This window comes from Polyodon spathula, chromosome 9 (assembly GCF_017654505.1).
Source record: "Polyodon spathula isolate WHYD16114869_AA chromosome 9, ASM1765450v1, whole genome shotgun sequence".
Taxonomy (NCBI): Eukaryota; Metazoa; Chordata; class Actinopteri; order Acipenseriformes; family Polyodontidae; genus Polyodon; species Polyodon spathula.
Window position 1 is genome coordinate 8,313,771 of NC_054542.1, and position 20,794 is coordinate 8,334,564.

Sequence of the window (20,794 nt, forward strand, 5' to 3'; positions counted from 1 at the left end):
CTAGCATGCGTACTATCAGCATGGGAAAAGAGTGAGGGGAACACTGCAATCCTGTTAGAAACTAGCATGCGTACTATCAGCATGGGAAAAGAGTGAGGGGAACACTGCAATCCTGTTAGAAACTAGCATGCGTACTATCAGCATGGGAAAAGAGTGAGGGGAACACTGCAATCCTGTTAGAAACTAGCATGCCTACTATCAGCATGGGAAAAGAGTGAGGGGAACACTGCAATCCTGTTAGAAACTAGCATGCCTACTATCAGCATGGGAAAAGAGTGAGGGGAACACTGCAATCCTGTTAGAAACTAGCATGCGTACTATCAGCATGGGAAAAGAGTGAGGGGAACACTGCAATCCTGTTAGAAACTAGCATGCGTACTATCAGCATGGGAAAAGAGTGAGGGGAACACTGCAATCCTGTTAGAAACTAGCATGCGTACTATCAGCATGGGAAAAGAGTGAGGGGAACACTGCAATCCTGTTAGAAACTAGCATGCCTACTATCAGCATGGGAAAAGAGTGAGGGGAACACTGCAATCCTGTTAGAAACTAGCATGCCTACTATCAGCATGGGAAAAGAGTGAGGGGAACACTGCAATCCTGTTAGAAACTAGCATGCGTACTATCAGCATGGGAAAAGAGTGAGGGGAACACTGCAATCCTGTTAGAAACTAGCATGCGTACTATCAGCATGGGAAAAGAGTGAGGGGAACACTGCAATCCTGTTAGAAACTAGCATGCGTACTATCAGCATGGGAAAAGAGTGAGGGGAACACTGCAATCCTGTTAGAAACTAGCATGCGTACTATCAGCATGGGAAAAGAGTGAGGGGAACACTGCAATCCTGTTAGAAACTAGCATGCCTACTATCAGCATGGGAAAAGAGTGAGGGGAACACTGCAATCCTGTTAGAAACTAGCATGCCTACTATCAGCATGGGAAAAGAGTGAGGGGAACACTGCAATCCTGTTAGAAACTAGCATGCGTACTATCAGCATGGGAAAAGAGTGAGGGGAACACTGCAATCCTGTTAGAAACTAGCATGCGTACTATCAGCATGGGAAAAGAGTGAGGGGAACACTGCAATCCTGTTAGAAACTAGCATGCCTACTATCAGCATGGGAAAAGAGTGAGGGGAACACAGCAATCCTGTTAGAAACTAGCATGCCTACTATCAGCATGGGAAAAGAGTGAGGGGAACACTGCAATCCTGTTAGAAACTAGCATGCGTACTATCAGCATGGGAAAAGAGTGAGGGGAACACTGCAATCCTGTTAGAAACTAGCATGCGTACTATCAGCATGGGAAAAGAGTGAGGGGAACACTGCAGCAATCCTGTCAGAAACTAGCATGCCTACTATCAGCATGGGAAAAGAGTGAGGGGAACACTGCAATCCTGTTAGAAACTAGCATGCCTACTATCAGCATGGGAAAAGAGTGAGGGGAACACAGCAATCCTGTTAGAAACTAGCATGCGTACTATCAGCATGGGAAAAGAGTGAGGGGAACACTGCAATCCTGTTAGAAACTAGCATGCGTACTATCAGCATGGGAAAAGAGTGAGGGGAACACTGCAATCCTGTTAGAAACTAGCATGCGTACTATCAGCATGGGAAAAGAGTGAGGGGAACACTGCAATCCTGTTAGAAACTAGCATGCGTACTATCAGCATGGGAAAAGAGTGAGGGGAACACTGCAGCAATCCTGTTAGAAACTAGCATGCGTACTATCAGCATGAGAAAAGAGTGAGGGGAACACTGCAGCAATCCTGTCAGAAACTAGCATGCCTACTATCAGCATGGGAAAAGAGTGAGGGGAACACTGCAGCAATCCTGTTAGAAACTAGCATGCGTACTATCAGCATGGGAAAAGAGTGAGGGGAACACTGCAGCAATCCTGTCAGAAACTAGCATGTGTACTATCAGCATGGGAAAAGAGTGAGGGGAACACTGCAGCAATCCTGTCAGAAACTAGGCTGGTAAACCTTTCTCAGGGTGTGTTTAATCCAGCCTGGTGTATTCCTGCATCAGGGCTCCACAAGGCCTGTCCCGCAGGGCCACTGCACTCCAGGGTGCAAAATGAAATAAGGACCTACGCTGGGGCCTGTACGGATTCAGGGAAGTTGCCCACTCCATGTTAAATGAAAGACATGGGCAATTTGCCCACTGTGTAAACTCAAGCCTCTGGAAGAGTGTGCTGGGGTTCAGTGATACACCATCACACATCAATGAGCAGCTTGGTGCTGAGGGCTTCACAGAGCTATCAGGGCTGTGTGCTGGGGTTCAGTGATACACCATCACACATCAATGAGCAGCTTGGTGCTGAGGGCTTCACAGAGCTATCAGGGCTGTGTGCTGGGGTTCAGTGATACACCATCACACATCAATGAGCAGCTTGGTGCTGAGGGCTTCACAGAGCTATCAGGGCTGTGTGCTGGGGTTCAGTGATACACCATCACACATCAATGAGCAGCTTGGTGCTGAGGGATTCACAGAGCTATCAGGGCTGTGTGCTGGGGTTCAGTGATACACCATCACACATCAATGAGCAGCTTGGTGCTGAGGGCTTCACAGAGCTATCAGGGCTGTGTGCTGGGGTTCAGTGATACACCATCACACATCAATGAGCAGCTTGGTGCTGAGGGCTTCACAGAGCTATCAGGGCTGTGTGCTGGGGTTCAGTGATACACCATCACACATCAATGAGCAGCTTGGTGCTGAGGGCTTCACAGAGCTATCAGGGCTGTGTGCTGGGGTTCAGTGATACACCATCACACATCAATGAGCAGCTTGGTGCTGAGGGCTTCACAGAGCTATCAGGGCTGTGTGCTGGGCTTCAGTGATACACCATCACACATCAATGAGCAGCTTGGTGCTGAGGGCTTCACAGAGCTATCAGGGCTGTGTGCTGGGGTTCAGTGATACACCATCACACATCAATGAGCAGCTTGGTGCTGAGGGCTTCACAGAGCTATCAGGGCTGTGTGCTGGGGTTCAGTGATACACCATCACACATCAATGAGCAGCTTGGTGCTGAGGGCTTCACAGAGCTATCAGGGCTGGCAACAGCACCTTCATAAGAACAGGAAGGTAGATTACAGTTTGCCATGATGGCACCTTCTGAACATTACTGACCCAATGGCATGGACTTTTTCATTATCTTCAGTGCTGTCATTAAAAATTATGATAAAAAGTGTCATGAAACTTCTGAAGTTGTGATTTCAACACCATACTGCGAGCTGTAGCTCTCTACCCTAGCCACTGCCTGCCTGACAATTCCAGTACCCTCAAGTTTTACAAGGGGCCCAATCCAGTTCACTTTTAACTGAGAAAAAGGATTTTTTCAACATATAAATCCGTGTGTAGAACAGATTTTGCAGAACAACCTTTGTGCATTTGGCCATGATGATGAGCCCTTTGAGCTGCACTTCATTTCTTTATTGAAGGACCTATCCATGGGATGCAACATCTTGAGATCAGGGGTGCCACTTTTTTGTTGGCGTGATAAATGAGGTCCATTGTGCAATTAAAAAAAAAAAACTCTCACCACGTTGGGCATATCATGTCATCTCGGGACACATGCTTTGCTATCTTGCAAGATTGCAGCAATACCTGCATTGCAGATTATTTTGCTGAACTTTGATTAAAACAATACCAAGATAAGGCTGTTCTTTTACAGCCCTGACATCTCAGAACAACACTGCCAGTTATTATTTTAAAATCCATCTTGCCTGCTTTACTTTGAAAGTTAGGTATTTAAATTGGTTCCAATAGCACTAAAAGCCCCCTTTCTAATGGCAATGGAAGCGTGATGATTGGGCAGCAGTCTGACGGTGTCCTTTCCTTTCCAGCTCAGTGCTGCTATGTGATCTTTGTGGGGCTGATGTTCACTCGGTTCTGGCTCGTGAGTGTGCTGTACAGCACCTGGTGGTTCCTGGACCGGGACACGCCGTCGCGGGGCGGGAGACGCTGCCAGATTTTTCAAAGGCTGGCGATATGGAGGCACCTCCGCGACTACTTTCCCGTCACGGTAAGCTTGGCGCAGACCAATGACACGCGACTGATTCCCCGGGTTTATCAGACCGAGGGCAATGCTTTACATTGCAGTGTCTGTGTAACTACACTGTAACTGCACTGCAATGTGGTTACATGGTAATCACATTGAACAATGTACAACTGCGTGTACAACTGACCCTGCTGCTGGCCAGAAACAATTGTGGATTGGATTGCAGAATTGTTATTGTGGATTGGATTGCAGAACTCCAATAAGAGAAACAAAGTGCATTTAGCTGGGACCAGTAACTGTGGGCTGTACACTACTTCACATTCAGAGCATTCCCTGCAGTGGCAATGTACAGTACAGTACATTACAGCTCGGTATACAACTGCTCAAAGTCTCTGCACACTTACTGGCTCAGATAATACAGCACTGCTGCCACCTTCTGGCAATTATGCGCAGTCTCAGATCAATCAGGACCATGCACATTTTCCTTGAGGGAGGTCAGCAGGTGTTGCAATACCACAGGCCAGCTCTTGGAGAAGAACACATTTACTGTACAGTTTATGACTGTGGACTAAAACACATGAATTGCACTGGCTCGCTTGCACTGCCATCGCAGTGCATTCTGGTACTTGTAGTCCTGCGCCTCTTACGTTAAAGGACGAGGTGCTGGAATGCAGTACACTGCTTTAGACTGGACATGGAGCCTTACAGTCATCTCACTCTATTTAGGTTATTCTTGCACAGTTCCGAGTTGTTTTCTTTGTCTGTTGAGCTGCTGTACTGCTGCAGTCAGATTAAATGTAAGTTTGCCTTTTCTTAAGGGCGTACCATTCCAGTATCGCGGAGTGTGTTGAGCGTATCGTAAGTGTTTTATGTGGCTTACTGTACTGTAAGGTGCTGTTCGTTAACAATCTGTTACTGTTTACCTTTATATTCGAACAGGATCGCCACCTTGTGGATCAATAGTGGTATTGCTTTGTTATGTGTTGAGAGAACGTCTGCTTTTCACTGCCCTTATAGTAGGTAACCAGAGGTTAATTTGTAACCATCTTGAACTTACAGGCTGTGTCTTCGTGTTTTTAATTCTGTTTGTCAGATTTTAACAGCTCTTATGGCAAGCTTGCATTGTCCTGGGTCATCCAATAAAGGCATGTCATTGTTTTTCTGTGCCGTGTTGTTCTGGCCTTGTTAACTTAATGTTTTGCTTTTGATTTTCAAAGTAATCATAGTAAATATATACCTCAGATAAGGGTTATGAATACAGCCCGAAACGCTTCATTATCATACCCTAGTAAAACTTTAAACACTCAGTTGTAAAGACAAATGTTTTGATAAAAGTTTCAACGTGTCCTTGTCAAAGTTTACTGCAGCATCGTGTGGCAAAAGCAAATGGCAGCTGAGCAGAGCCGAGCAAAACAAAAGAGCGTTCAATGAGTGTTTCAGTTATTCAGTAGCTTCTGTAGCACTGGCTTGGTTTAGCTGTTTGGGGAATCCTCTGCATGTTACCAATGGTGCAGGCGAGCTAAGGAGTTAGTAAGAGGTGTGACAGTTCAGTCTGCAGTGCACCACTGCGTGAATGGTGTGTGAATTGAGACAGACATACAGGGGCCCCTGACTGAGTCACTGAACTTACTCCTGTCATACATGGAACACTTCATTAAACCAAAGTCGTGTTTTCTACTGACTGTTATGGGTGAGATGATCTCTGTTCAATTGCTATTTGAGGAGTCTGTTCCCTGAGCGCTCAGGTACTTCTCGGGTGCTTTTTCAAGCGCTAAATGTATTAGATAGTATACAGAACATTCCCCTGGCTTATGACTAACTGCGTCATTAAAACCGAAGCAAGGGGAAAGGCAAGCATGCAGGTCTGGAAATCAATTTAGTGAAGGACAGTGAGCCCTTTCAATGAAAAGCTTTATTCTGCTTCTGCTTTTAGAGGTCCGCTCGTTTGATCAGGAATGTCCATCGTAAATGAATTAAAGAAAGTGGAAATCAAGGCAGTGTCTTTGGGAGTGAGAGCCGTGTTTGAATTCTGCTGGGCGGCCACGGCTCCCATCAGCAGGGAATAACTCGGTCCGATCGTGGGCGTGAACCGGGATGAACTACTCACCAGAGAGGCTTGCCTTATGAACTGCAACTCAACCAGACCTAGCTCCTTTTGCAAACAGTCCAGCGGTCAAACCTCTGCGCTGCAGTCCAGCGGTCAAGCCTCTGCGCTGCAGTCCAGCGGTCAAGCCTCTGCGCTGCAGTCCAGCAGGTCAAGCCTCTGCGCTGCAGTCCAGCAGGTCAAGCCTCTGCGCTGCAGTCCAGCAGGTCAAGCCTCTGCGCTGCAGTCCAGCAGGTCAAGCCTCTGCGCTGCAGTCCAGCGGTGAAGCCTCTGTGCTGCAGGCCCCTTGCTTGCTCTTGATGCATTGTGGATTCCTTTGTTTTTATCCAATAACACAGCCCCTGTGTGAACTCCAGTATCTTATCTTCCCCGTTTCAGTACTGCCAGATAAGGTACAAAACAAATACAAAAAAACAATCCATATTTAAATAAAGAGCACACTGTTATTATGGGCCTCCCAAGGCCGTTTTAAAGTCTCTTTTCATTGTCACAAGTTACACAAGAGATTCCTAAACTATTCTGAGCTGAAGACGACTGATTGCAGTGATGAGGGGCAGACATTGCTCAGCCCCAGCCCGGAGCCTCACAGCCTCAGGGTACAAAAACACAAGACAAATAAATAAAAGACACAGCTCAACTGCCCTGCATTACTCTCTGAATCTCTTTCCTTCACCCCTTCCTGCTCTTCTCCTCTTCATTGTCTGTCACTGGGGATCTACTCTTGGAAGAGGGACGCCTGGGCCAAATATCCAAATCTCTCATTATTTTACCTGGGATTCAGTACCAAAGACCTCCACAGTATTAACTATGGTGCATTATGTGTTTTGTCACCCCTATCCCAGCCTTTCTCATGGTCTTATACCTCAGGCTTTGTTTTTATACAGAGCTGTGTTTGTGGTTGTTGGACTTCATTCGTTCTCTTCTATGGGCAGCTTATTCTCATAGATAGTGGACACCATATCTGTTCTGCACACCGGCTGCACGTGCACAATGCATGATGAAACGTACCGATGCAATCTCTTTCAGGCTTTCATCTGTGATTTCAGAGATACCAGGATGCAACCTTGCAATCCAATATTCTAAAAAGATAAGAATTCCAAAGGTCTTTCCTAGCATCCCTGTAGCTGTTTGTGTATTTAAACAGGACCCATTGTACACCAGTGCATTGTAAACCTGCATAATCACACTGGAATAATGTGGAAGCACACATGGCTTTACTAAGCCACTCCAGTGTTAATACACAGTAATGAGAGACACTTCATGAGGAGTGTTACCCAGCAAAGGTACAGTAACGTGTTTCTGGGTAACACCGCAGGGTGCTTCTGGGACTAGCTTCCACATCACTTCTGCTGTCTTTGTAGCTGAGAAGCCTCTGTGCAGAACGAGACCCAGGTGCTGAACTTGGGCTTGTTTTCAAGAGTCACTAAACTGCCTGCTTCTTTACAGCAGTCACACTCATCGAGCATTTTCAAGGTTAGGCATAGCTGTGACAAACTCCTTCTTCTTGAGTCAGAAAAACTCATTCCGTTGACATCCCGCTGCCACATTAGGAAAACGCACTGTGCAGTAGCAGTTTTTCAGTGCTCCCAGTGAAAGGTCCAGTTTGTTCGCTCAGTTAGTGCTATTGTGGTTTCATTAATACTGCTTCTCCTGCAGTGTATCTGTACGGGGCTTCTCGTGTTCTCATTTCCAGCATTGTAATAATTGCATCTGCTGAATGGACAGCACATTACTACACCAACTTCACACTTCTATCCCCTTCGGTCACACATTGTTCCAAGGAAACCTTTTCAAGCGTGTGAGTGTACATATGAAATGCATTCATCACAGTTCATCATGCTTGGAGTGCATGCCACTCACATGGTTATCATTTATTTACATCACTGGTGCTTTTATCTTGCTTATTGGGAAGAACAAGCAAATATTTACATTAGTACAAGCTGCTAGGGTCTCTTGGTGACCTCAGAGGGTTCCAATAGTTTTAGAGCTCCATTCTGAAACAGAACCCCCCAACAATAAGACATTCCGGAACCCTGAGCCGAGTGACCTCACGTATTGGGGATTCTATGAAGGTGTGGGTGGTATTGGCTGGGATATATAGGGCAGGGTTACCAGTGGATAGCTGTTGTTTCTAAGTTGTTTGCTCAAGTCAAGGTTTCAAAGTATATGCGTGTTTGATGACTTTTTAACAGATGCTCTTGGGACATACAGCCCGTGACCCTCAGACCTTGCACGTGAATATTCAAATCCAGTGTGTTATTTACCCTGTGAAGGATCCAACCAATAACAGACTCAGCCAGGCTCCTTGCCTCCCTGAATTCTGTGTCCTCTCCCTGAGATTGACCCCAATCTGAATCCTCATGTTATATTGTTTGTTCCCCATCAATTCCACAACAACTTTTTGCACCGTTCAGTCTACTTCTCAGTTATATTTCTATGTCCAAACTGCATGAGGGCATTGAATGAAACTCTCAACCCCACCCCTGATCCCAATGCACAGATGAACGACTGCAGCTCCTCTCACCTCTCATATATTGTACATAGAGAACAACTTCTCCAACTATAATAACCCTAACCCTAACCCTAACCCTCAACCCCACCCCTGATCCCAATGCACAGATGAACGACTGCAGCTCCTCTCATCTCTCATATATTGTACATAGAGAACAACTTCTCCAATTATAATAACCCTAACCCTAACCCTAAACCCCACCCCTGATCCCAATGCACAGATGAACGACTGCAGCTCCTCTCACCTCTCATATATTGTACATAGAGAACAACTTCTCCAATTATAATAACCCTAACCCTAACCCTCAACCCCGTCCCTGATCCCAATGCACAGATGAACGACTGCAGCTCCTCTCACCTCTCATATATTGTACATAGAGAACCGCTTCTCCAATTATAATAACCCTAACCCTAACCCTCAACCCCGTCCCTGATCCCAATGCACAGATGAACGACTGCAGCTCCTCTCACCTCTCATATATTGTACATAGAGAACAACTTCTCCAATTATAATAACCCTAACCCTAACCCTCAACCCCGTCCCTGATCCCAATGCACAGATGAACGACTGCAGCTCCTCTCACCTCTCATATATTGTACATAGAGAACAACTTCTCCAATTATAATAACCCTAACCCTAACCCTAACCCTCAACCCCACCCCTGATCCCAATGCACAGATGAACGACTGCAGCTCCTCTCACCTCTCATATATTGTACATAGAGAACCGCTTCTCCAATTATAATAACCCTAACCCTAACCCTAACCCTCAACCCCGCCCCTGATCCCAATGCACAGATGAACGACTGCAGCTCCTCTCACCTCTCATATATTGTACATAGAGAACCGCTTCTCCAGTTATAATAACCCTAACCCTAACCCTCAACCCCGTCCCTGATCCCAATGCACAGATGAACGACTGCAGCTCCTCTCACCTCTCATATATTGTACATAGAGAACCGCTTCTCCAGTTATAATAACCCTAACCCTAACCCTAACCCTCAACCCCACCCCTGATCCCAATGCACAGATGAACGACCTAACCCTGGAGCTCCTCTCACCTCTCATATATTGTACATAGAGAACAACTTCTCCAATTATAATAACCCTAACCCTAACCCTCAACCCCACCCCTGATCCCAATGTACAGATGAACGACTGCAGCTCCTCTCATCTCTCATATATTGTACATAGAGAACAACTTCTCCAACTATAATAACCCTAACCCTAACCCTCAACCCCGTCCCTGATCCCAATGCACAGATGAACGACTGCAGCTCCTCTCACCTCTCATATATTGTACATAGAGAACAACTTCTCCAATTATAATAACCCTAACCCTAACCCTAACCCTCAACCCCGTCCCTGATCCCAATGCACAGATGAACAACTGCAGCTCCTCTCACCTCTCATATATTGTACATAGAGAACCGCTTCTCCAATTATAATAACCCTAACCCTAACCCTCAACCCCGTCCCTGATCCCAATGCACAGATGAACGACTGCAGCTCCTCTCACCTCTCATATATTGTACATAGAGAACAACTTCTCCAATTATAATAACCCTAACCCTAACCCTCAACCCCGTCCCTGATCCCAATGCACAGATGAACGACTGCAGCTCCTCTCGTCTCTCATCTCTCATATATTGTACATAGAGAACCGCTTCTCCAGTTATAATAACCCTAACCCTAACCCTAACCCTCAACCCTGTCCCTGATCCCAATGCACAGATGAACGACTGCAGCTCCTCTCGTCTCTCATCTCTCATATATTGTACATAGAGAACCGCTTCTCCAGTTATAATAACCCTAACCCTAACCCTAACCCTCAACCCCACCCCTGATCCCAATGTACAGATGAACGACTGCAGCTCCTCTCACCTTTCATATATTGTACATAGAGAACCGCTTCTCCAATTATAATAACCCTAACCCTAACCCTCAACCCTGTCCCTGATCCCAATGCACAGATGAACGACTGCAGCTCCTCTCACCTCTCATATATTGTACATAGAGAACCGCTTCTCCAATTATAATAACCCTAACCCTAACCCTCAACCCCGTCCCTGATCCCAATGCACAGATGAACGACTGCAGCTCCTCTCACCTCTCATATATTGTACATAGAGAACCGCTTCTCCAATTATAATAACCCTAACCCTAACCCTAACCCTCAACCCCACCCCTGATCCCAATGCACAGATGAACGACTGCAGCTCCTCTCACCTCTCATATATTGTACATAGAGAACCGCTTCTCCAAGTTATAACCCTAACCCTAACCCTAACCCTCAACCCCATCCCTGATCCCAATGCACAGATGAATGACTGCAGCTCCTCTCGTCTCTCATCTCTCATATATTGTACATAGAGAACCGCTTCTCCAGTTATAATAACCCTAACCCTACACGTTTAGTACATTGTAACCATGCACAATACCACTGTAATGATACGCAAGCTCACATGTATTTGTTCAGTAACTACTCTGTAAACACATAGTAATTCAAGACACTCAATGCAAAGTGCTTCTGTATTATGAGTACCAGAATCTGGCTGTGGAGACTCCTTGTTTTTTGTCACACATGTATGCAGGGAAGTGCTTGTTTAGTTAAGACAGACATGCTTTTGCAGATGCGTGTATCTGAATCTGAGTGTGCATGACGGCAGCTGTCCGTGTGTCTGCATGTCAAGCGTACATTCTGACATGTGCAAACAGGAAGTAGATGATGGGGATCAACTATTCACGTTACTGATGACTGATCTGCACCTGTCACAGACATGCTTGCTGTTGTTTCAAATGCAACTGCAGGCAGTCACACAATGACCTTTCATCGCCTTGACCCAAGCAGAGCTAACAAGTTACTTTTGGTAAAACATTGAAAAAAGTTGAAGCCTCATTTGAATCGTTTTGTAAAATAATTAAACCTTAGTGTCAGAGGGAGGCACAGTGTTTGTAAACACAGGGCAGTAGTACAGGAGGGAATGATTAACCTGCAGGAGATGATAATACAGTGAGGAAAGGTCAGGACTTTGCTCTGCTCAACACAATGACTCAGTGTTCTTCATGTGGATAGATAACGCTTCTCTTTACTGGACCCTTGGCATTGGAAGAAGATGTTTTGAATCAATTCTGCGTGTAGGAGAAGGGATGTGACATTCCTCTTGCATTCATCATGTAAAAATACAAAACAAACCCAATCAACAAACTAGAGCTGTGAGTTGAATAGAGTCGTGTGCAAATGCATTGGAATACCTCAAGAGTGTCACTGACATCCTTTATATACCTCCCTGCACGAAAACTCATGCATATCCTTTATATACCTCCCTGCACGAAAACTCATGCATATCCTTTATATACCTCCCTGCACGAAAACTTGTGTATATCCTTTATATACCTCCCTGCACGAAAACTCATGCATATCCTTTATATACCTCCCTGCACGAAAACTCGTGTATATCCTTTATATACCTCCCTGCACGAAAACTTGTGTATATCCTTTATATACCTCCCTGCACGAAAACTCGTGTATATCCTTTATATACCTCCCTGCACGAAAACTCGTGCATATCCTTTATATACCTCCCTGCACGAAAACTCGTGTATATCCTTTATATACCTCCCTGCACGAAAACTCGTGCATATCCTTTATATACCTCCCTGCACGAAAACTCGTGCATATCCTTTATATACCTCCCTGCACGAAAACTCGTGTATATCCTTTATATACCTCCCTGCACGAAAACTCGTGCATATCCTTTATATACCTCCCTGCACGAAAACTCGTGCATATCCTTTATATACCTCCCTGCACGAAAACTCGTGTATATCCTTTATATACCTCCCTGCACGAAAACTCGTGTATATCCTTTATATACCTCCCTGCACGAAAACTCATGCATATCCTTTATATACCTCCCTGCACGAAAACTCGTGTATATCCTTTATATACCTCCCTGCACGAAAACTCGTGTATATCCTTTATATACCTCCCTGCACGAAAACTCATGCATATCCTTTATATACCTCCCTGCATGAAAACTCATGTATATCCTTTATATACCTCCCTGCACGAAAACTCATGCATATCCTTTATATACCTCCCTGCATGAAAACTCATGTATATCCTTTATATACCTCCCTGCACGAAAACTCGTGTATATCCTTTATATACCTCCCTGCACGAAAACTCATGTATATCCTTTATATACCTCCCTGCACGAAAACTCATGTATATCCTTTATATACCTCCCTGCATGAAAACTCATGCATATCCTTTATATACCTCCCTGCATGAAAACCTCTATATATAGAGAAGCGCTTCTCTGATTTGATACATGTTGCTAAGGACCAGATTCTTGAGTACATGATCATCTTGGAGTATACAAAGGCTATTTCCCTTGGGATGTTTATCTAGAGTGTCTCTCATTGGTTATGCAGTGGGTATGGATGTTTATCTAGAGTGTCTCTCATTGGTTATGCAGTGGGTATGGATGTTTATCTAGAGTGTCTCTCATTGGTTATGCAGTGGGTATGGATGTTTATCTAGAGTGTCTCTCATTGGTTATGCAGTGGTGTGGCAAAGTGGCTAGTGGAGGGGAACAGGTATAACGGTGATGCGATGCAGGAGTGACAGGCAGACAACAGTTTCCAGTGACAAGGTGCTTTTATTTATAATCCAGGTCTGGTGACCGTTAAATAATAAATCCCCGGCTATACACAACAATGTGTAAAGCACGGGGATAGCAATAATACAGACACAGTCCCGAACGAAACGAACACACGGTCACCAGTCCTGGGTGAGTGCAGACGTGCTTGTGGTGGGTGAAAACACTGTATTTCGTGACGGTTCCGTGCAGTGGTGATCCGGATTGTGCTGACCCTGGTCGACAGCTCCGGACCGGTGAGTTAACTGTCTGGTGGTGCAAAACGCAGACAATTACAAACAAACACAACAAAACACAACACGTAATTCTCTTTACAACGAGAGCTCCTCTCTCGCTCCTTCTCTCTCCAAGCGTTAACCCAAACGAAGGAAAAGACCAGCGTTACCCTGGCCCCTATATGTAATCCCGCATGATATCAAGATAAACGGTTGCAGCTGCCTTATTACTTGCAGCTGCCTCTCGTTTATCTCTCAAATCAATACGGTCTTACAACAGAGTCTCGCTTCCATCCAGGCTGACCCACTTCCCTGACCCGGAAACGAACTGTCAGGCCAGCCCTTCCAGATGCTTCTCCTCCCGTTCTTTAGCGCCCTCACAGGTTGGGAGGAAGATTCATCACCAGAACTCATCTTTCCGTCACAAGTGGGTATGGATGTTTATCTAGAGTGTCTCACATTGGTTATGCAGTGGGTATGGATGTTTATCTAGAGTGTCTCACATTGGTTATGCAGTGGGTATGGATGTTTATCTTCTAGAGCGTCTCTCATTGGTTATGCAGTGGGTATGGATGTTTATATAGAACGTCTCTCATTGGTTATGCAGTGGGTATGGATGTTTATCTAGAGTGTCTCTCATTGGTTATGCAGTGGGTATGGATGTTTATCTAGAGTGTCTCTCATTGGTTATGCAGTGGGTATGGATGTTTATCTTCTAGAGCGTCTCTCATTGGTTATGCAGTGGGTATGGATGTTTATCTAGAGCGTCTCTCATTGGTTATGCAGTGGGTATGGATGTTTATCTAGAGCGTCTCTCATTGGTTATGCAGTGGGTATGGATGTTTATATAGAGCGTCTCTCATTGGTTATGCAGTGGGTATGGATGTTTATCTAGAGCGTCTCTCATTGGTTATGCAGTGGGTATGGATGTTTATCTAGAGCGTCTCTCATTGGTTATGCAGTGGGTATGGATGTTTATATAGAGCGTCTCTCATTGGTTATGCAGTGGGTATGGATGTTTATCTAGAACGTCTCTCATTGGTTATGCAGTGGGTATGGATGTTTATCTAGAGCGTCTCTCATTGGTTATGCAGTGGGTATGGATGTTTATCTAGAGTGTCTCTCATTGGTTATGCAGTGGGTATGGATGTTTATCTAGAGTGTCTCTCATTGGTTATGCAGTGGGTATGGATGTTTATCTAGAGTGTCTCTCATTGGTTATGCAGTGGGTATGGATGTTTATCTAGAGCGTCTCTCATTGGTTATGCAGTGGGTATGGATGTTTATCTAGAGTGTCTCTCATTGGTTATGCAGTGGGTATGGATGTTTATCTAGAGCGTCTCTCATTGGTTATGCAGTGGGTATGGATGTTTATCTAGAGCGTCTCTCATTGGTTATGCAGTGGGTATGGATGTTTATCTAGAGTGTCTCTCATTGGTTATGCAGTGGGTATGGATGTTTATCTAGAGTGTCTCTCATTGGTTATGCAGTGGGTATTGAGGCACCTTGTATCCTAAACCCCACTGCTGCTGAACTCATTCCAATCTCAAATATTTGTGAACTCAAACAAGCACAGTGTTTTTTATCTTGCCCCCAGGGAGACAGACGTTTCACCTTCAGCCTGCCCTTGATTCTTCTCAGAACACCATGGCTTGCATGATGTTGATCTTGTCTGTTTGTCGTTGCAGAAAAAGAGGAGCACAATGTTCTGTTCGTAAATAAATAAATACAAAAAGAAAGCTTTGCAACGGCGATTTTCAAAGTACAAAAACAAGGTGTCTCTTCGGACTACATTTTCAAAGCTTTTTATTCCAAACCATCTATACTACCTGTATAGTCATTTTCTTTTTTCTGAAAGGAAAAAAACAGCATTTCCAATTCTAAAATGAATAAGAAACAACTTCAGACTACATACAAGTCCCTAAACTGGGTGTCTGAGTTGTTTATTTCTGGTTTGGGAACTTTAGTGGGTCTGTTTAGAGTTGGGATTAGGTTTAGGGTTAGGGTTATAGTGTGCAATTTCTACATTGAGTACATTGTAACCATGCATAATAACATTGTAATGATGGGTAAGCACACCTGTATGTACTAAGGCACTCCTGTGTAAACAGCGTACACAGCAGTGAGAGACACTCAGTGTAAAGTGCCGCTGTGATGATGTATTAATGCAGCTGCTCATTTCATACCCAGCTGGTGAAGACAGCAGACCTGGATCCTCGACAGAACCACGTGTTCGGTTTCCACCCTCACGGGATCCTGGTGGCCGGGGCCTTCGTGAATTTCTGCACTGAAGCCACGGGGTTCCAGCTTCTCTTTCCAGGCCTGACCCCTTACCTCCTGATGCTGCCCCTGTGGTTCAGGGTGCCCTTCTTCAGAGACTACATCATGACTGGAGGTGAAGAGCCCTGACTAGGGCAGCTACAATCCAATGAACTCTATTGAGCCCTTTAGATCCAGACCACGTCACTGCACACAATAGCTGGTTTTTATTCACCTTAATTAAGAATCCACAGAAGACTGCTGTGGTTACCCTTCACTGCTAATAAAACCACAGGGCAGCTATGTGTGGTTTTGATATAATAGAAGTGTATTTCTGTAGAAAATGGTTCTCCTATGGTATTGAGGAATTTAGTTAGGCTGTAGCCTGTTTGTCATGAAGTTTGGATCGGCGTTAATGACCTAAGAGCTCTGGTGCTGCAGTGAGAGGGACTTGCTGGAGTCCAGTTTACAGTCCAAGAGCCAAGAGCACGTGGGTGCATTGCTGCTCTAGCACTGACAACGAAACTGCCCGTGTGCAGACTGGCCTCTGCCAGCCAGCGTACCCAAAGCAGTGATTGACATGCAGCGCAGGGATTAGGCTATGGGGCGCGCTTACAGAACTCTAGATGCTAGCCATGCCTCACCGCTGCTTGCCCCTCTTTCAGGTTTGATCCCCTCTGATAAGGACAGCGCCGCCTATCTGCTGCGGAGGGAAGGGGGCGGGAATGCGGTTGTCATAGCAGTGGGAGGAGCCCCGGAAGCCCTGGACGCCAGGCCCGGAGCATTCACTGTGCTCATCAAGAACCGCAAGGGATTTGTCAAGCTGGCAATGGAGCACGGGTACGAGGAGCACACCTTATATTTTTCTAATTAGTGTGTGTTTACCTAGTGCTTACAATGTTATTATGCACAGTTACAGTGTACTTAATGTGTAAATCTTTGTGCACAATTGAAATATATCCCCAACTTGAAACCTAACCTTAACCCCAACCCTAACCCCCTAACCCTAGCCCTTTTCTGACACAATTGTGTACTTACATATGTCATGCAAAAAGATGTCTAAATTAAGCACATTGTGACTGTTCATAACATTGTTGTACTGATGTGTAAGTATGCATGGATTTACTGACTAACTGCTGTAATATAATGTAATACACAGCAATTAGAGACACTCAATGGAAAGTACTTCCATACACTAACTCCCCCTCCTTGTAACCCCAGTGCCGCGCTGGTCCCAGTGTTCTCCTTTGGGGAGAATGAGGTGTTTGATCAGGTGGCCAACCCCAAAGGCACGTGGCTGCGGTGGATACAGGAGCGCATGCAGAAGGTGATGGGGATTTCCCTGCCCCTCTTCCACGCGCGTGGCGTCTTCCAGTACAGCTTCGGACTCATCCCCTACAGGAAGCCTATCTTCACAGTGGGTGAGTGGAGTCCTGCGCATGCCTCTGTGTCCAGTCACCTTCACCAGGTCACAGCACTGCTTGCTGTTCTGCATGTCTGACTCTCATGTGTTATTTGAAGGTAACTTTACTGCCGTGCAGTCATTGCTGTTGTGCAGATCTAGTTTATTTGATTTGATAAACATTCGAACATGACTTGGTTTGCCATGCTTTTTAACATGCTTTACCATTCCTCTCTTTGCTTTACAATGCTTCCAAATGCTTTACCAGACCTCTCTGTGCTTTACAATGCTTCCAAATGCTTTACCAGACCTATCTATGCTTTACAATGCTTTCCTATGCTTTACAATGTTTCCCTATGCTTTACCACACCTCTCTGCTTTACAATGCTTGCCTATGCTTTACCATACCTCATCTGTGCTTTACAATGCTTCCCTATGCTTTACCAGACCTCTCTGTGCTTTACAATGCTTCCCTGTATTTTACCATTCCTGTCTGTGCTTTACAATGCTTGCCTATGCTTTTCCATACCTCTCTGTACTTAACAATGCTTCCCTATGCTAGAGTGAATCTCATTTCTATACAGCTTGGGGTTATTGCTGTGCTTTACTGGGCTCTACACATTTTCAAAGAGATAATGTATTTGGATTTCTTCTAACTCACAATGGTCTCATCGTGTTGATTCTCCGAGTCAGGGAAATCCTCCACATTTTCTTTGATCTTTTATCTCCAAGGCTGCCGTCCTTCACCCTGAACACAACAGTGCTGTTTTGTATCCTGCCCCTGTTATCTGGTGCAAAGACATTGGAGAGCATTGTACAAACTGCAATCCACATGTGCAAGTGTTGCTAAACAGAGCTGTACTCCGACACTCTGATACAAAAACACTCCGCTGCTGCTTCACAGCTTGACTGACTTTATCAATCCGCTCTCTCTCCCACCTCTTATGAGATGTTCAGCCTGCAGTTGTTTTAACCCCAGAATGCAAACCCTGTAATAAACACACACACAGGTGCTTTTAGTGGTGACTGGGTAAACAGAATTGGATACATGAGCTATTTCACATTTTATATCTGTGTCATTTGCATGTTTGCATGCTGGGATAAGTCATTATTAATTACACGGTTGTTCTTATGCACATTTCAGATGAACAATGATTTGAATTATTCTAATTCTAAAAACCTGATAAAGCCAGATTTCTACTCCAAATCATTTTTACTTTTTATTTAATTTTATGGTTGAACCCTGTTCCCCTTTCTCCCCTCCCTTCCCCCCAAAACAAATGACCCAGGTAAACTGTAAACTGTAGAAATAGAAGGATGTGCTCATCCCCTGTGTGTGGGCATCACCTTCAGGACTGTTGTTCTTATAGTGCCTTCAATGTAGTTTGAGAAGCAGGACTTCTGTTCTCTGTGTTATAATACACACTTCAATAAGAATGTATGTGATATTACTGAGGGCTGTACCACATCAGCATCAAGATGTGCTTCACATTGCATTATACCTCAGCGTCGCAGTCTCAGGATCGCAGACGCTGCTGCTCTGGGACCCTTGTTTTCAGTAACAGATAAACTCTGTTGTTGTGAATGCACAGTCACAGAGTGGAGGGCTTTGTTATGCCTGGAGGTTCACCATGCTGATACACGATAGTTAACTGCTTTCAATACATAGTGAAGTCACAGAGTGGAGGGCTTTGTAAAGCACTGGAGGTTGGTAATGCTAGGGATACATTGAAAGTTAACTGCTTTGGTAAAGCATAGGGAAGCATTGTAAAGCACAGAAGGCTGGTAAACAGGGAAGCATGGTAAAGCATAGTGGAAAGCATAGGGAAGCGTTGTAAAGCACAGAGGTATGGTAAAGCATAGGGAAGCATTGTAAAGCACAGAGAGGTCTGGTAAAGCATAGGGAAGCATTGTAAACAGAGAGGTGTGGTAAAGCATAGGGAAGCATTGTTAAGCACAGAGAGGTCTGGTAAAGCATAGGGAAGCATTGTTAAGCACAGAGTTGTGGTAAAGTATATTTAAAAACACATGGCAAGCCAGGGAAAACTATGGTAAATGCATAGTAAAAGCATAGGAAAATGGAAGTAAAAACCCTTTTTTTTTTCTTTCAATCATTTTTCGAACAAAGAAAGGGAGTCAACCCATGCGGGTCCCACTGTTCACGTGTACCACTGCTTTCAATACATAGGGAAGCATTGTAAAGCACAGAGGTATGGTAAAGCATAGTGAAGCGTTGTAAAGCACAGAGGTAAGGTAAAGCATAGTGAAGTGTTGTAAAGCACAGAGGTCTGGTAAAGCATAGGGAAGCATTGTAAAGCACAGAGAGGTCTGGTAAAGCATAGGGAAGCATTGTAAAGCACAGAGAGGTCTGGTAAAGCATAGGGAAGCATTGTAAAGCATATGGTAAAGTAGGGAAGCATTAAAAACACATGGCAAGCCAGGGAAAACTATGGTAAATGCATAGTAAAAGCATAGGAAAAGCATGGGAAAAATGGAAGTTTAGTAAAAATGCTTGTTTCTTTCCTCAGTTGGGAAGCCCCTCAGGGTTGAAAGGAATGAGAAGCCCTCTGCTGAAGAAGTGGTTGCGATGCATGAGAAATACATGGAGGAGCTCTGCAAACTCTTTGAAGAGCACAAAGCTAAATACGGCGTGCCCGAAGACAAGCATCTCAACTTTGTGTGAAGCATTTCACACAGGGCTGTTTAATCACTGCCTCGCGGCTCTGGCAGCCTTCGTGGACACTTCATCTGGTGTAAGACTTTCCTCTTAGTGGACAGCACTAGTGCAGAGTGTCGTTTATATAGGCACAAACATCTTCCATGGAAACTACCCACAAAATAGGAAAGCCCAGCAATTCGTCCTACACACTTCTGTGCAAACAGCACCCCTCACATTTATTCTGTTATACAGAAGATGCATCTCCCTGTCTCAGATTTCAGTCACGATGGCTAGACAAAGAGAAGGAGATGGGATCCCTTTTATTGGACCAACTAAACAATAATTACACAAGCTTTCAAGAGCTAGTCAGGCATTCCAAGTAAACATCAATTTCTCTTTCCTACTTTCACCTGAAGAGATCTTGGCGCTCCTGCCAGCTTGTGATTAATTATTGTTTAGTTCGTCCAATAAAAGGGATCCCATCTCCTTCACTTTGTCTGTGTTCCTTAGTAAAATTCTGAACCCAACATACAATTTTCTCAAATGTGACCCCACTGGAAAATGTTGTTACTACAATTTATAATAGTTTTTTTTTTATTTTTTATTAATCTATTCAAATCTCCAAAACGTGAATAAAGTATTTAATAATTAAACCAGTGTGGTGGCAGTAGAATTCTATTGCTTTGTGACCTCACAGTTCATTCTTCTCAGTTCTGCTGCTTTGTGAATTCTATTGCTTTGTGACCTCACAGTTCATGCTTCTCAGTTCTGCTGCTTTGTGAATTCTATTGCTTTGTGACCTCACAGTTCATGCTTCTCAGTTCTGCTGCTTTGTGAATTCTATTGCTTTGTGACCTCACAGTTCATGCTTCTCAGTTCTGCTGCTTTGTGAATTCTATTGCTTTGTGACCTCACAGTTCATGCTTCTCAGTTCTGCTGCTTTGTGAATTCTATTGCTTTGTGACCTCACAG

General features: G+C 44.6%; 1 protein-coding gene across 1 annotated transcript in view; it reads left to right on the top strand.

Annotated features, from left to right (window-relative positions):
• The window catches only part of mogat2 (monoacylglycerol O-acyltransferase 2), a 28,692-nt gene extending 8,257 nt beyond the window's left edge, over positions 1-20,435 (top strand). Inside the window, exons 2-6 of the mRNA XM_041260048.1 lie at positions 3,851-4,029; positions 15,693-15,897; positions 16,427-16,601; positions 16,983-17,182; positions 19,692-20,435. Of these exons, the coding sequence (XP_041115982.1) occupies positions 3,851-4,029; positions 15,693-15,897; positions 16,427-16,601; positions 16,983-17,182; positions 19,692-19,846 (914 nt within the window). The 3' untranslated portion in view covers positions 19,847-20,435. The remainder of the gene's footprint in view (positions 1-3,850; positions 4,030-15,692; positions 15,898-16,426; positions 16,602-16,982; positions 17,183-19,691) is intronic.
• Positions 20,436-20,794: the final 359 nt, after the last annotated feature.